This window comes from Pristiophorus japonicus, unplaced genomic scaffold, assembly GCF_044704955.1.
Source record: "Pristiophorus japonicus isolate sPriJap1 unplaced genomic scaffold, sPriJap1.hap1 HAP1_SCAFFOLD_888, whole genome shotgun sequence".
Lineage (NCBI taxonomy): Eukaryota > Metazoa > Chordata > Chondrichthyes > Pristiophoridae > Pristiophorus > Pristiophorus japonicus.
The window spans coordinates 71,999-89,851 of record NW_027254811.1 but is presented as its reverse complement, the minus strand read 5'-3'; the positions used below and the strand labels follow the sequence as shown (position 1 = coordinate 89,851).

General features: G+C 55.2%; 1 protein-coding gene across 1 annotated transcript in view; it reads right to left on the bottom strand.

Moving 5' to 3' along the window:
• The window catches only part of LOC139257610 (protein Wnt-4-like), an 87,195-nt gene extending 69,575 nt beyond the window's left edge, over positions 1-17,620 (bottom strand). Inside the window, exons 1-4 of the mRNA XM_070874547.1 lie at positions 17,484-17,620; positions 15,545-15,780; positions 5,420-5,551; positions 3,336-3,478 (exon numbers count right to left, since the gene is read on the bottom strand). Of these exons, the coding sequence (XP_070730648.1) occupies positions 3,336-3,478; positions 5,420-5,551; positions 15,545-15,780; positions 17,484-17,620 (648 nt within the window). The remainder of the gene's footprint in view (positions 1-3,335; positions 3,479-5,419; positions 5,552-15,544; positions 15,781-17,483) is intronic.
• Between the last annotated feature and the right edge of the window lie 233 nt (positions 17,621-17,853).

Genomic DNA, 17,853 nt, shown 5'->3' with positions numbered 1-17,853 from the left:
CGGACCCAGAGACAGAGAGATGGACAGAGACACACACACAGCTGACGGACCCAGAGACAGAGAGATGGACAGAGACACACACACAGCTGACGGACCCAGAGACAGAGAGATGGACAGAGACACACACACAGCTGACAGATCCAGAGACAGAGAGATGGACAGAGCCACACACACAGCTGACGGACCCAGAGACAGAGAGATGGACAGAGACACACACACAGCTGACGGACCCAGAGACAGAGAGATGGACAGAGACACACACACAGCTGACGGACCCAGAGACAGAGAGATGGACAGAGACACACACACAGCTGACGGACCCAGAGACAGACCGAGAGAGACAGAGACACACACACACAGCTGACCCAGAGACAGACCGAGAGAGACAGAGACACACACACACAGCTGACCCAGAGACAGACCGAGAGAGACAGAGACACACACACAGCTGACCCAGAGACAGACAGAGACAGAGACACACACACAGCTGACCCAGAGACAGAGACACACACATAGCTGACCCAGAGACAGAGACACACACACAGCTGACCCAGAGACAGACAGAGACACACACACAGCTGACCCAGAGACAGACAGAGACACACACACAGCTGACCCAGAGACACATACACAGCTGACCCAGAGACACATACACAGCTGACCCAGAGACAGAGACACACACACAGCTGACCCAGAGACAGACAGAGACACACACACAGCTGACCCAGAGACAGACAGAGACAGAGACACACACACAGCTGACCCAGAGACGGACAGAGACACACACACAGCTGACCCAGAGACAGAGCGAGAGAGAGACAGAGACACACACACACAGCTGACCCAGAGACAGAGACACACACACAGCTGACCCAGAGACAGACCGAGAGAGACAGAGACACACACACACAGCTGACCCAGAGACAGAGACACACACACACAGCTGACCCAGAGACAGACCGAGACACACACACAGCTGACCCAGAGACAGACAGAGACACACACACAGCTGACCCAGAGACAGACAGAGACACACACACAGCTGACCCAGAGACAGAGACACACACACAGCTGACCCAGAGACACACACACAGCTGACCCAGAGACAGACATAGACAGAGACACACACACAGCTGACCCAGAGACAGAGACACACACATAGCTGACCCAGAGACAGAGACACACACACAGCTGACCCAGAGACACACACACAGCTGACCCAGAGACAGACATAGACAGAGACACATACACAGCTGACCCAGAGACACATACACAGCTGACCCAAAGACAGAGACACACACACAGCTGACCCAGAGACAGACAGAGACACACACACAGCTGACCCAGAGACAGACAGAGACAGAGACACACACACAGCTGACCCAGAGACGGACAGAGACACCCACACAGCTGACCCAGAGACAGAGCGAGAGAGAGACAGAGATACACACACGCAGCTGACCCAGAGACAGAGACACACACACAGCTGACCCAGAGACCGACAGAGAGAGACAGAGACACACACACACAGCTGACCCAGAGACAGACAGAGACACACACACACAGCTGACCCAGAGACAGACAGAGACACACACACAGCTGACCCAGAGACAGACAGAGACAGAGACACACACACAGCTGACCCAGAGACGGACAGAGACACACACACAGCTGACCCAGAGACAGAGAGAGAGAGAGACAGAGACACACACACAGCTGACCCAGAGACAGAGACACACACACAGCTGACCCAGAGACAGAGACACACACACAGCTGACCCAGAGACAGAGACACACACACAGCTGACCCAGAGACAGACAGAGAGAGACAGAGACACACACACAGCTGACCCAGAGACAGACCGAGAGAGACAGAGACACACACACACAGCTGACCCAGAGACAGAGACACACACACACAGCTGACCCAGAGACAGACCGAGAGAGACAGAGACACACACAGCTGACCCAGAGACAGACCGAGAGAGACAGAGACACACACACAGCTGACCCAGACACAGAGACACACACACACAGCTGACCCAGAGACAGACCGAGAGAGACAGAGACACACACACAGCTGACCCAGAGACAGAGAGAGAGAGAGACAGAGACACACACACAGCTGACCCAGAGACAGAGACACACACACAGCTGAGACAGAGACACACACACAGCTGACACAGAGACAGACCGAGAGAGACAGAGACACACACACAGCTGACCCAGAGACAGACCGAGAGAGACAGAGACACACACACAGCTGACCCAGCGACAGACAGAGACACACACACAGCTGACCCAGAGACAGACCGAGAGAGACAGAGACACACACAGCTGACCCAGAGACAGACCGAGAGAGACAGAGACACACACACAGCTGACCCAGACACAGAGACACACACACACAGCTGACCCAGAGACAGACCGAGAGAGACAGAGACACACACACAGCTGACCCAGAGACAGAGAGAGAGAGAGAGACAGAGACACACACACAGCTGACCCAGAGACAGAGAGAGAGAGAGACAGAGACACACACACAGCTGACCCAGAGACAGAGACACACACACAGCTGAGACAGAGACACACACACAGCTGACACAGAGACAGACTGAGAGAGACAGAGACACACACACAGCTGACCCAGAGACAGACCGAGAGAGACAGAGACACACACACAGCTGACCCAGCGACAGACAGAGACACACACACACAGCTGACCCAGAGACAGACAGAGAGAGACAGAGAGACACACACAGCTGACCCAGAGACAGAGACACAGCTGACCCAGAGACACACACACACAGCTGATGGACCCAGAGACAGAGAGATGGACCCAGAGACACACACACAGCTGACGGACCCAGAGACAGAGAGATGGACAGAGACACATACACAGCTGACGACCCAGAGACAGAGAGGTGGACAGACACACACACACAGCTGACGGACCCAGAGACAGAGAGATGGACAGAGACACACACACAGCTGACGGACCCAGAGACAGAGAGATGGACAGAGACACACACACAGCTGACGGACCCAGAGACAGAGAGATGGACAGAGACACACACACAGCTGACGGACCCAGAGACAGAGAGATGGACAGAGACACACACACAGCTGACAGACCCTGAGACAGAGAGATGGACAGAGACACACACACAGCTGACGGACCCAGAGACAGAGAGATGGACAGAGACACACACACAGCTGACGGACCCTGAGACAGAGAGATGGACAGAGACACACACACAGCTGACAGACACAGATGGCCGGAGAGATGGTGTGACCCGGGCCGGAAGGGCACAGACCCTCCCGTATTGATTTACCTTGCGCCCTGCCTGGTTGTTGTGTAGGTTCATGAGCGAGTGGCTGGATGAGGCCCCTCGGTTCCGCTCCGTGACGTCCACGAAGGCCTGTGAGAAGGACATCCCGTACAGCACGTTGTCCGAGCATCCCGACCACTCAAAGCCTGGGAGGGGGGGGGAAAGAGAGGAGGAGAGATGGTCAAAGGCACGGGAGTGAGAACTGGCGAGGCGTCAAGGGGTCAGATCTTGACCTTTCACCCTCTGGGGTCGAACCCAGACCGAGGGGGTGAAGGGTCAGACATTGGCCTCTGACCCTCTGGGGCCAAACCCAGACCGAGGGGATGAAGGGCTTCTCGCGCTAATGGACGGGGTTCAAGGGTCAGACATTGGCCTCTGACCTCCTGGCCACCTAGGGGTCAACCCATGCCCCAGACAAGATGCATCTCTCTCTCCGTCAACGGGGATGGGGGTGGGGGGGGGGAGGAAAAGAGCGTCCAAATGTTAAGTAAGGTCAGCCATTGGAGAAAAACTCTCCTCTGGCTCAACCTGAAATGATTCCATGTGCAACGACAAGATTGGGAGGTTTCATTCAAGAACAAAGGTATCCTCTTCGAAACAGAAAACCAAGGGCTTACATTTAATTTGTAAAATATGGAAGAATTAGTTCATGTCTTTTGTTGTGTGTACCATGCAGGTTACGTATAATTATTATTTTGCAATGATTAACTTCTTCAATAAGGACGGAGAAGTGAAATAGAACCCCACCTAGTGGACTACTGATGTAATAACAACTAGAAAGAAAGACTTACGTTTACATAGCGCCTTTCATGACCACTGGGTCAGATAATCTGTTTTTGTTATGTTGATTGAGGGATAAATATTTGCCAGGATACCGGGGATAACTCCCTGCTCCTCCTTGAAATAGTGCCTTGGGAACTTTTACGTCCATCTCAGAGAGCGGACGGGGCCTCGGTTTAACGTCTCATCCGATAGGCGTCTCCTCCGACAGTGAGGTGTTTGCTCAGTACTGCCCCCCCCCCCCCCCCCCGACAGCGCAGTGTGGCGCTCCCTCAGTACTGCCCCTCCGACAATGCGGCGCTCCCTCAGTACTGCCCCTCCGACAGTGCGGCGCTCCCTCAGTACTGCCCCTCCGACAGTGTGGCGCTCCCTCAGTACTGCCCCTCCGACAGTGCGGCGCTCCCTCAGTACTGCCCCTCCGACAGTGCGGCACTCCCTCAGTACCGCCCCTCCGACAGCGCGGCGCTCCCTCAGTACTGCCCCTCCGACAGTGCGGCACTCCCTCAGTACTGCCCCTCCGACAGTGCAGCACTCCCTCAGTACTGCCTCTCCGACAGTGCGGCGCTCCCTCAGTACCGCCCCTCCGACAGTGCGGCACTCCCTCAGTACTGCCCCTCCGACAGCGCGGCACTCCCTCAGTACTGCCCCTCCGACAGTGCGGCGCTCCCTCAGTACTGCCCCTCCGACAGTACGGCGCTCCCTCATTTCTGCCCCTCCGACAGCGCGGCACTCCCTCAGTACTGCCCCTCCGACAGTGCAGCGCTCCCTCATACTGCCCCTCCGACCGCGCGGCGCTCCCTCAGTACTGCCCCTCCGACAGCGCGGCACTCCCTCAGTACTTCCCCTCTGACAGTGCGGCACTCCCTCAGTACTGCCCCTCCGACAGTGCGGCGCTCCCTCAGTCCCGCCCCTCCGACAGCGCGGCGCTCCCTCAGCGTCGGCCGAGCTTTCCGCGCTCAGGCCCCCGGAGCGGGACGGGACTTTGCCGTCAGGCGGCTGTGGGGGTCGGAGACGGGGCCGCGCTGAGCGCTGGCGCCCCGCGGACATGGCGATAAGCGCGAAAGCTCGCGGGGCCGAGCTCGCATGATCGCGGTTCTGCCTGGGGGCCATCTTGGACCGTAGCGTGCGGCCGTGAGTGAGTGTGTGTGTGTGTGTGCACTCTGGCCCAGGGGTGTGGAAATAATTTTGCAGATTGTGTGGGGGGGCGGCCGGGAATGTCAGACGCTGAACTTGGACACGTGACGGGCGAGCGATTGTCGGCCGGGGCGGCGGCCCGCGATGGCGTCGTGATGCACGCGAATGCTTACCCTCGGTGCTGGGCCCCCGGACCTTGCGATCGCAGCCGCACTTGGGGAGCTCCCCGCGACTACAGGCCCGTGTGATGGCAAAGGCCACACCGGCCGCGGCCACAGCATGGACGAACGCCGCCTCTCTCGTGCCTGCAGCGGGGTGGGGAGGGGAGGAAACGCACAAAAAGTCCTGACAGCCCGAGGTTTGCCGCCGACGACACAAAGGTGGGACAAAAGGCAATGTGGGAGGAGGACACGATAAATCGGCAAAAAGGACACAGACAGGCCGAGTGAGCAGGCGAGCATTTGGCAGGTGGAGTATAATGTTGGAAAGTGTGAGGTCACGCACTTCGGCAGAAACAAAATCAAAGAGCAAGTTATTATTTCAATGGAGAAAGATTGCAAAGTGCCGCAGTACAGCGGGACCTGGGGGTTACTTGTGCATGAAACACAAAAGGTTAGTCTGCAGGTACAGCAAGTGATCAGGAAGGCCAATGGTATCTTGCTCCTGTTGGCTAAAACTCATAAACTTCAAAATGGCCAACTCGCACCGAGTCCCGCTCACCCATCACCCCCTGTGCTCGCTGCCCCCGTGTCCTAACTCGCACCGAGTCCCACTCACCCATCACCCCCTGTGCTCACTGACCCCGTGTCCTAACTCACACCCAGTCCCACTCACCCATCACCCCCTGTGCTCACTGCCCCGTGTCCTAACTCACACCGAGTCCCGCTCACCCATCACCCCCTGTGCTCACTGACCCCGTGTCCTAACTCACACCCAGTCCCGCTCACCCATCACCCCCTGTGCTCACTGACCCCGTGTCCTAACTCACACCCAGTCCCACTCACCCATCACCCCCTGTGCTCACTGACCCCGTGTCCTAACGCGCACCGAGTCCCGCTCACCCATCACTCCCTGTGCCCCGTGTCCTAACTCGCACCGAGTCCCGCTCACCCATCACCCCCTGTACTCACTGACCCGTGTCCTAACTCACACCGAGTCCCGCTCACCCATCACCCCCTGTGCTCACTGACCCCGTGTCCTAACTCACACCGAGTCCCGCTCACCCATCACCCCCTGTGCTCGCTGACCCCGTGTCCTAACTCGCACCCAGTCCCACTCACCCATCACCCCCTGTGCTCACTGCCCCCGTGTCCTAACTCGCACCGAGTCCCGCTCACCCATCACCCCCTGTGCTCGCTGACCCCGTGTCCTAACTCACACCCAGTCCCACTCACCCATCACCCCCGTGCTCACTGCCCCCGTGTCCTAACTCGCACCCAGTCCCACTCACCCATCACCCCCTGTGCTCACTGCCCCCGTGTCCTAACTCGCACCGAGTCCCGCTCACCCATCACCCCCTGTGCTCGCTGACCCCGTGTCCTAACTCGTACCGAGTCCCGCTCACCCATCACCCCCTGTGCTCACTGACCCCGTGTCCTAACTCGCACCGAGTCCCACTCACCCATCACCCCCTGTGCCCCGTGTCCTAACTCACACCCAGTCCCGCTCACCCATCACCCCCCGTGCCCCGTGTCCTAACTCGCACCCAGTCCCACTCACCCATCACCCCCTGTGCTCACTGCCCCGTGTCCTAACTCGCACCCAGTCCCACTCACCCATCACCCCCTGTGCTCACTGACCCCGTGTCCTAACTCACACCCAGTCCCACTCACCCATCACCCCCCGTGCCCCGTGTCCTAACTCACACCCAGTCCCGCTCACCCATCACCCCCCGTGCCCCATGTCCTAACTCGCACCCAGTCCCACTCACCCATCACCCCCTGTGCTCACTGCCCCGTGTCCTAACTCGCACCCAGTCCCGCTCACCCATCACCCCCTGTGCTCGCTGACCCCGTGTCCTAACTCGCACCGAGTCCCGCTCACCCATCACCCCCTGTGCTCACTGACCCCGTGTCCTAACTCGTACCGAGTCCCGCTCACCCATCATCCCCCTGTGCTCGCTGACCCCGTGTCCTAACTCACAACGAGTCCCGCTCACCCATCACCCCCTGTGCCCCGTGTCCTAACTCGCACCGAGTCCCGCTCACCCATCACCCCCTGTGCTCGCTGCCCCGTGTCCTAACTCGCATTGAGTCCCGCTCACCCATCACCCCCTGTGCTCGCTGCCCCGTGTCCTAACTCGCACTGAGTCCCACTCACCCATCACCCCCTGTGCTCACTGACCCCGTGTCCTAACTCACACCGAGTCCCGCTCACCCATCACCCCCTGTGCTCACTGCCCCCATGTCCTAACTCGCACCGAGTCCCGCTCACCCATCACCCCCTGTGCTCGCTGCCCCCGTGTCCTAACTCGCACCGAGTCCCGCTCACCCATCACCCCCTGTGCTCACTGATCCCGTGTCCTAACTCGCACCGAGTCCCACTCACCCATCACCCCCTGTGCTCACTGACCTACATTGGCACCCGGTTAAGCAATGCCTCGATTTCAAAATTTTCATCCGTGTTTACAAATCCCTCCATGGCCCCTCGCTCCCTCCCTATCTCTGTAACCTCCTCCAGCCCCTACACCCCTCCCTATCTCTGTAACATCCTCCAGCCCCTACACCCCTCCCTATCTCTGTAACATCCTCCAGCCCCTACATCCCTCCCTATCTCTGTAACATCCTCCAGCCCTACATCCCTCCCTATCTCTGTAACATCCTCCAGCCCTACACTCCTCCCTATCTCTGTAACCCCCTCCAGCCCCTACACCCCTCCCGATGTCTGTAACCTCTTCCAGTCCCTACACCCCTCCCTATCTCTGTAACCTCCTCCAGCCCCTACACCCCTCCCTATCTCTGTAGCCCCCTACACCCCTCCCTATCTCTGTAACCCCCTCCAGCCCCACAACCCCCCGAGATGTCTGCACTCCTCTAATTCTGCCCTCCTGAGCATCCCTGATTATAATCGCTCCACCATCGGTGGCCTTGCCTTCTGTTGCCTGGGCCATAAGCTCTGGAACTCCCTCCCTAAACCTCTCCACCTCTCTACCTCTCTCTCCTCCTTCGAGACGCTCCTTAAAACCGACCTCTTTGACCCAGCTTTTGGTCACTTGCTCTAATTTCTCCTTATGTGCTGACGATACAAAGATGGGAGGAAAAGCAATGTGTGAGGAGGATACAAACAATCTGCAAAAGGACACAGACAGGCTAAGTGAGTGGGCAAATGGAGTATAATATTCAAGTGTAATAATATATCCACCGCTTGCTCCTTCACAACACTCCTTCAACAACACCAACGTGTATTTATATATCGCCTTTAACGCACTGAAACGTCCCAAGTTGCTTCACAGGAGTACTGTGGGCCAAACATTTGAAACCGAGCCCCACAAGGAGAGATTAGGGACAGGTGACCAAAAGCTGGGTCAAAGAGGTCGGTTTTAAGGAGAGTCTCGAAGGAGGAGAGAGAGGTCGAGACGCAGAGAGGTTTAGGGAGGGAGTTCCAGAGCTTGGGGCCCAGGCAACAGAAGGCACGGCCACCGATGGTGGAGTGATTATAATCAGGGATGGTCAGGAGGGCAGAATTGGAGGAGTGCAGACATCTCGGGGGTTGTGGGGCTGGAGGTTACAGAGATAGGGAGGGGTGTAGGGGCTGGAGGAGGTTACAGAGATAGGGAGGGGTGTAGGGGCTGGAGGAGGTTACAGAGATAGGGAGGGGTGTAGGGGCTGGAGGGGGTTACAGAGATAAGGAGGGGTATAGGGGCTGGAGGAGGTTACAGAGATAGGGAGGGGTGTAGGGGCTGGAGGAGGTTACAGAGATAGGGAGGGGTGTAGGGGCTGGAGGAGGTTACAGAGATAGGGAGGGGTGTAGGGGCTGGAGGGGGTTACAGAGATAGGGAGGGGTATAGGGGCTGGAGGGGGTTACAGAGATAGGGAGGGGTGTAGGGGCTGGAGGGGGTTACAGAGATAGGGAGAGGTGTAGGGGCTGGAGGAGGTTACAGAGATAGAGAGGGGTGTAGGGGCTGGAGGAGATTACAGAGATAGGGAGGGGTGTCAGGGCTGGAGGAGGTTACAGAAATAGGGAGGGGCTGGAGGAGATTACAGAGATAGGGAGGGGTGTGGGGCTGGAGGAGGTTACAGAGATAGGGAGGGGTGTAGGGGCTGGAGGAGGTTACAGAGATAGGGAGGGGTGTAGGGGCTGGAGGAGGTTAAAGAGATATGGTGGGGTGTCAGGGCTGGAGGAGGTTACAGAGATCGGGAGGGGTGTGGGGGTTGGAGGGGGTTACAGAGATAGGGAGGGGTGTCGGGGCTGGAGGAGGTTACAGAGATAGGGAGGAGTGTCGGGGCTGGAGGAGGTTTCAGAGATAGGGAAGGGCTGGAGGGAATTGTAAACAAGAAAGAGTATTTTGAAATCGAGGCGGTAAAAAATCAAAGAGCAAGTTATTATTTAACCGGAGAAAGATTGCAAAGTGCCGCAGTACAGCGGGACCTGGGGGTACTTGTACATGAAACACAAAAGGATAACTTGGCCTTTATTGCAAAGGGGATGGAGTATAAAAGCAGGGAAGTCTTGCTCCAGTTATACCGGGTATTGGTGAGGCCACACCTGGAGTACTGCGTGCAGTTTTGGTTTCCATATTTACGAAAGGATATACTTGCTTTGGAGGCAGTTCAGAGAAGGTTCACTCGGTTGATTCCGGGGATGAGGGGGTTGTCTTATGAGGGAAGGTTGAGGAGGTTGGGCCTCTACTCATTGGAATTCAGGAGAATGAGAGGTGATCTTATCGAAACGTAATGTGGGAAATGCAGCAGCCAATTTGCGCACAGCAAGATCCCACACACAACAATGTGATAATGACCCGGATAATCTGTGTTTTTGTGATGTTGATTGAGGGATAAATATTGGCCCCGGGACACCGGGGAGAACTCCCCCCGCTCTTCTTCCAAATAGTGCCCCGGGATCTTTTACATCCACCCGAGAGAGCAGAAGGGGCCTCGAGTCTGCTTCGAGTCTGCTCCGCCATTCAATATCAACAAGGCCGTCATTTATTGCCCATCCCTAATTGCCCCTCGAGAAGGTGGTGAACCGCTGCAGTCCGTGTGGTGAAGGTGCTCCCACAGTGCTGTTCGGGAGGGCGTTCCCGGATTGTGACCCAGCCACGAGGAAGGAACGGCCGATATAGTCCCCACTCGGGACGGTGTGTGACTTGCTCTCCCCTCAGCCTCCTCTGTTCCAAAGAAAACAACACCAGCCTATCCAATCTTTCCTCATCGCTAAAATTCTCCAGTCCCGGCAACATCGCGGTAAATCTCCTCTGTCCCCTCTCCAGTGCAACATCCTGGTAAATCTCCTCTGTACCCTCTCTAGTGCAACATCCTGGTAAATCTCCTCTGTACCCTCTCTCGTGCAACATCCTGGTAAATCTCCTCTGTACCCTCTCCAGTGCAACATCCTGGTAAATCTCCTCTGTACCCTCTCCAGTGCAACATCCTGATAAATCTCCTCTGTACCCTCTCCAGTGCAACATCCTGGTAAATCTCCTCTGTACCCTCTCCAGTGCAACATCCTGGTAAATCTCCTCTGCACACTCTCCAGTGCAACATCCTGATAAATCTCCTCTGTACACTCTCCAGTGCAACATCCTGGTAAATCTCCTCTGTACCCTCTCCAGTGCAACATCCTGGTAAATCTCCTCTGTACCCTCTCTAGTGCAACATTCTGGTAAATCTCCTCTGTACCCTCTCTAGTGCAACATCCTGGTAAATCTCCTCTGTACCCTCTCTAGTGCAACATCCTGGTAAATCTCCTCTGCACCCTCTCTAGTGCAACATCCTGGTAAATCTCCTCTGTACCCTCTCCAGTGCAACATCCTGATAAATCTCCTCTGCACCCTCTCCAGTGCAACATCCTGGTAAATCTCCTCTGTACCCTCTCTAGTGCAACATCCTGGTAAATCTCCTCTGTACCCTCTCTAGTGCAACATCCTGGTAAATCTCCTCTGTACGCTCTCCAGTGCAACATCCTGATAAATCTCCTCTGCACCCTCTCCAGTGCAACATCCTGGTAAATCTCCTCTGCACCCTCTCCAGTGCAACATCCTGATAAATCTCCTCTGTACCCTCTCCAGTGCAACATCCTGGTAAATCTCCTCTGCACCCTCTCTAGTGCAACATCCTGGTAAATCTCCTCTGTACCCTCTCCAGTGCAACATCCTGATAAATCTCCTCTGCACCCTCTCCAGTGCAACATCCTGATAAATCTCCTCTGTACCCTCTCCAGTGCAACATCCTGGTAAATCTCCTCTGTACCCTCTCTAGTGCAACATCCTGGTAAATCTCCTCTGTACCCTCTCTAGTGCAACATCCTGGTAAATCTCCTCTGTACCCTCTCCAGTGCAACATCCTGGTAAATCTCCTCTGTACCCCCTCTAGTGCAACATCCTGGTAAATCTCCTCTGTACGCTCTCCAGTGCTACATCCTGGTAAATCTCCTCTGTTCGGTTTCTAGTGCAACATCTGGTAAATCTCCTCTGTACCCTCTCCAGTGCAACATCCTGGTAAATCTCCTCTGTACCCTCTCCAGTGCAACATCCTGGTAACTCTCCTCTGTACCCTCTCCAGTGCAACATCCTGGTAAATCTCCTCTGTACCCTCTCCAGTGCAACATCCTGGTAACTCTCCTCTGTACTCTCTCCAGTGCAACATCCTGGTAAATCTCCTCTGTACCCTCTCCAGTGCAACATCCTGGTAACTCTCCTCTGTACCCTCTCCAGTGCAACATCCTGGTAAATCTCCTCTGTACCCTCTCCAGTGCAACATCCTGGTAATTATCCTCTGTACCCTCTCCAGTGCAACATCCTGGTAACTCTCCTCTGTACCCTCTCCAGTGCAACATCCTGGTAAATCTCCTCTGTACCCTCTCTAGTGCAACATCCTGGTAAATCTCCTCTGCACCCTCTCTAGTGCAACATCCTGGTAAATCTCCTCTGTACCCTCTCTAGTGCAACATCCTGGTAAATCTCCTCTGTACCCTCTCTAGTGCAACATCCTGGTAAATCTCCTCTGCACCCTCTCTAGTGCAACATCCTGGTAAATCTCCTCTGTACCCTCTCTAGTGCAACATCCTGGTAAATCTCCTCTGTACCCTCTCTAGTGCAACATCCTGGTAAATCTCCTCTGCACCCTCTCTAGTGCAACATCCTGGTAACTCTCCTCTGTACTCTCTCCAGTGCAACATCCTGGTAAATCTCCTCTGTACCCTCTCCAGTGCAACATCCTGGTAAATCTCCTCTGTACCCTCTCTAGTGCAACATCCTGGTAACTCTCCTCTGCACCCTCTCCAGTGCAACATCCTGGTAAATATCCTCTGTACCCTCTCCAGTGCAACATCCTGGTAACTCTCCTCTGTACCCTCTCCAGTGCAACATCCTGGTAAATCTCCTCTGTACCCTCTCTAGTGCAACATCCTGGTAACTCTCCTCTGCACCCTCTCTAGTGCAACATCCTGGTAACTCTCCTCTGTACTCTCTCCAGTGCAACATCCTGGTAAATCTCCTCTGTACCCTCTCCAGTGCAACATCCTGGTAACTCTCCTCTGTACCCTCTCCAGTGCAACATCCTGGTAAATCTCCTCTGTACCCTCTCCAGTGCAACATCCTGGTAATTATCCTCTGTACCCTCTCCAGTGCAACATCCTGGTAACTCTCCTCTGTACCCTCTCCAGTGCAACATCCTGGTAAATCTCCTCTGTACCCTCTCTAGTGCAACATCCTGGTAAATCTCCTCTGCACCCTCTCTAGTGCAACATCCTGGTAAATCTCCTCTGTACCCTCTCTAGTGCAACATCCTGGTAAATCTCCTCTGTACCCTCTCTAGTGCAACATCCTGGTAAATCTCCTCTGCACCCTCTCTAGTGCAACATCCTGGTAACTCTCCTCTGTACTCTCTCCAGTGCAACATCCTGGTAAATCTCCTCTGTACCCTCTCCAGTGCAACATCCTGGTAACTCTCCTCTGCACCCTCTCCAGTGCAACATCCTGGTAAATCTCCTCTGTACCCTCTCCAGTGCAACATCCTGGTAAATCTCCTCTGTACCCTCTCCAGTGCAACATCCTGGTAAATCTCCTCTGTACCCTCTCTAGTGCAACATCCTGGTAACTCTCCTCTGCACCCTCTCCAGTGCAACATCCTGGTAAATATCCTCTGTACCCTCTCCAGTGCAACATCCTGGTAACTCTCCTCTGTACCCTCTCCAGTGCAACATCCTGGTAAATCTCCTCTGTACCCTCTCTAGTGCAACATCCTGGTAACTCTCCTCTGCACCCTCTCTAGTGCAACATTCTGATAAATCTCCTCTGCACCCTCTCCAGTGCAACATCCTGGTAAATCTCCTCTGCACCCTCTCCAGTGCAACATCCTGGTAACTCTCCTCTGCACCCTCTCTAGTGCAACATTCTGATAAATCTCCTCTGTACCCTCTCCAGTGCAATCACGTCCTTCCTGTAATGTGGTGACCAGAACTGCACGCAGTACTCCAACTGCGGTCTAACCTGTGTTGCTTCCGGAGATGAGGGGGTCGACTTATGAGGAAAGTTTGAGGAGGTTGGGCCTCTACTCATTGGAATTCAGAAGAATGAGAGGTGATCTTATCGAAACGTATCAGATTATGAGGGGGCTTGACAAGGTGGATGCAGAGAGGATGTTCCCACTGATGGGGGAGACTAGAACTAGGGGGCATGGTCTTAGAATAAGGGGCCGCCCATTTAAAACTGAGATGAGGAGGAATTTCTTCTCTCAGAGGGTTGTAAATCTGTGGAATTCGCTGCCTCAGAGAGCTGTGGAAGCCGGGACATTGAATATATTTAAGACAGAAATAGACAGTTTCTTAACCGATAAGGGGATAAGGGGGCGAGCAGGGAAGTGGAGCTGTGTCCATGATCGGATCAGCCATGATGGTATTAAATGGCGGAGCAGGCTCGAGGGGCCATATGGCCTACTCCTGCTCCTATTTCTTCTGTTGAAGCGTTCAGCTCGGGTTCAAGCATAACCTCCCTGCTCTTGTATTCCATGCCTCGGTCAATAAAGGCAAGTATCCCCTGTGCCTTCTTAACCACCTTATCTACCAGTCCTAAATGGCCGACCCCTTATCCTGAGACTGTGTGACCCCTGGTTCTAGACTCCCCAGCCCGGGGGGAAACACCCTCCCTGTATCTACCCTGTCAAGCCCTGTCAGAATTGTGTCTGTTCCAATGAGATCCCCTCTCATTCTTCTGAACTCTGGAGAATATCGGCCTAGTCCACTCAATCTCTCCTCATCGGACAATCCCCCCATCCCAGGAATCAGTCTGGTGAACCTTCGCTGCACTCCCTCTGTGACAAGTATATCCTTCCTGAGGTAAGGAGACCCACACTGTGCACAATACTCCAGGTGTGGTCTCACCAGGGCCCGATATAATTGCAGTAAGACCTCTTTACTCTTATACTCAAATCCTCGTACAAGAAACACAAAAGGATAGTCTGCAGGTACAGCAAGTGATCAGGAAGCCCAATGGAATCTTGGCCTTTATTGCAAAGGGGATTGAGTATAAAAGCAGAGAAGTCTTGCTCCAGTTATACAGGGTATTGGTGAGGCCACACCTGGAGTACTGCGTGCAGTTTTGGTTTCCAGATTTAAGGAGGGATATACTTGCATTGGAGGCTGTTCAGAGAAGGTTCGCTCAGTTGAGTCTGAAGATGAGGGGGTTGTCTTATGAAGAGGGAGCGCCGCACTGTCGGAGGGGCAGTACTGAGGGAGCGCCGCACTGTCGGAGGGGCAGTACTGAGGGAGCCCCGCACTGTCGGAGGGGCAGTACTGAGGGAGCCCCGCACTGTCGGAGGGGCAGTACTGAGGGAGCCCCGCACTGTTGAATTCAATATAACAGATTATCTGGGTCATTGTCACAGCGCTGTGTGTGGGATCTTGCTGTGCATAAATTAGCTGCCGCGCTTCCCACAATGCAACAGTGACCACACTCCAAAAGTACTTCATTGGCTGCAAAGCGCTTTGGGACGTCCGGTGGTCGTGAAAGGCGCTATATAAAGACACGTCTGCCACCCCACACATACACACACACACATAGCAGGAAAGACCCAGGCTCCGTTCCCGGCCTAGTGCTGCAGTTAGCCTGATCTCGCCCCCGGGGCATGAGACTGAGCACGTACCTGGAGGGACGCCCTTCCCAAAGGCCTCCAGCCCGGCCAGGATGGAACAGTTCCACCGTCGACCCTGGAACTGCAGCTGACATTCCTTGAGGGCGATCTCCGCCCCGCGCTTCACAGAATCCATGGCTTGAAGTTGACGCTTGCAGATCTGGACCTGGGCCTCAACTAGGCCCCGCAGCCTCTCGCACTCCTGCTTATTGGGGACGGCGCCGGGGGAGCTGAGCTTGACCAGGTATCTGCATTCAGGAGGGACGAGATTGGACGCATTAAGCAACGCTGTCCCCATCAAACACTCCCCGGGCAGGTACAGGGGGTTAGATACAGAGTAAAGCTCCCTCTACACTGTCCCATCAAACACTCCCAGGGCAGGTACAGGGGGTTAGATACAGAGTAAAGCTCCCTCTACACTGTCCCATCAAATACTCCCAGGGCAGGTACAGGGGGTTAGATACAGAGTAAAGCTCCCTCTACACTGTCCCATCAAACACTCCCAGGGCAGGTACAGCACGGGGTTAGATACAGAGTAAAGCTCCCTCTACACTGTCCCATCAAACACTCCCAGGGCAGGTACAGGGGGTTAGATACAGAGTAAAGCTCCCTCTACACTGTCCCATCAAACACTCCCAGGGCAGGTACAGCACGGGGTTAGATACAGAGTAAAGCTCCCTCTACACTGTCCCATCAAACACTCCCAGGGCAGGTACAGGGGGTTAGATACAGAGTAAAGCTCCCTCTACACTGTCCCATCAAACACTCCCAGGGCAGGTACAGCACGGGGTTAGATACAGAGTAAAGCTCTCTCTACACTGTCCCATCAAACACTCCCAGGGCAGGTACAGGGGGTTAGATACAGAGTAAAGCTCCCTCTACACTGTCCCATCAAACACTCCCAGGGCAGGTACAGGGGGTTAGATACAGAGTAAAGCTCCCTCTACACTGTCCCATCAAACACTCCCAGGGCAGGTACAGGGGGTTAGATACAGAGTAAAGCTCCCTCTACACTGTCCCATCAAACACTCCCAGGGCAGGTACAGGGGGTTAGATACAGAGTAAAGCTCCCTCTACACTGTCCCATCAAACACTCCCAGGGCAGGTACAGGGGGTTAGATACTGAGTAAAGCTCCCTCTGCACTGTTATGTCTGCAAACCTCACCACTGTGTAAGACTTGCCACCAGGGGGCGCACCTATGGGAGACCCAATGGTCACACCTGTGCACCCTGAGCTAGCAGGTATAAACCGCAATCAGGCATGATGCCTCCTCACTTTGGAATTACAGTAAAGAGACCAAGGTAACAATAGTTTGAGCTTACAACACAGTCTTGTGGATTTATTCTGAACATAACAATTGGCGACGAGTACCATATTCCGAATTTCCACGTGGACATGGCTGCCGATGGTATTTGAGAGAGATTTGTTGCGGGCGATGATTGGGAAGCCTTCGTTGAGCGTCTCGACCAGTGCTTCGTGGCCAGCGAGCTGGATGGGGTCGATAAAGTGATCAGGCGCTGGGCTGATTCTCCTCACCGTGTCTGGGTCCACAACACACGGCCTCGTCAGGAATCTGCCGGCAACTGGAGAAACCAACGGACAAGACATGTGCAGGAGCTGTGCAGGCTGGTTCGGGCACACCTCCGGCCGAAGGAGAGCGTCCTAACGGGCCAGGTATCGCTTCTACACGCACCATCGCTCCGAGGGCCGGCACCCGGCGAGTTATGTCGCCGGCCTGAGACGCCTTGCGGGACCGCGCGTATTTGCTGGGTTTTTGGGGGGAGGTGTTGCGGGACTTTTTCGGCGCTTGGCATCGGCCACGAGGTCATTCTCCGCAAACTGCTGCTCGCCCAATCCCCCCGACCCGAGCAAGGCCGTCACGATAGCCCAGGCTTTCATATCCACGAGCGATAATACCCAGACCGATATCTTCCCAGCATCGAAGCTCACCGGCAAGTAGTGTGCATGAAATAACGTCGCTCAGCAGGCAGAACTGTACACGGCTGGGGCCTACACGCCCGCAGAGGCCAGACCGGGGGTGACTCAGAGCCCGCCGTGGGGCGTGAATGAGAATCCGTTAGCACCATGTTGGCGCCGTGGGGGTAACCACAGAGCCCATCAATGCCGATTCAAGCGCTACGTGTGCAACGGCTGTGGAACAATGGGGCCCCTCCAGCGAAGGTGCAGATGTGCTGCGATTCACCACGTGGCAGAGTCGGCAGAGGATGACCGACCCGGCGCGGATCACGCTGAACGGGTAAGAGAGGCAACTCAACCCCAGGCTGAAGAGGAAGTGTACGGGGTACACACCTTCACCACC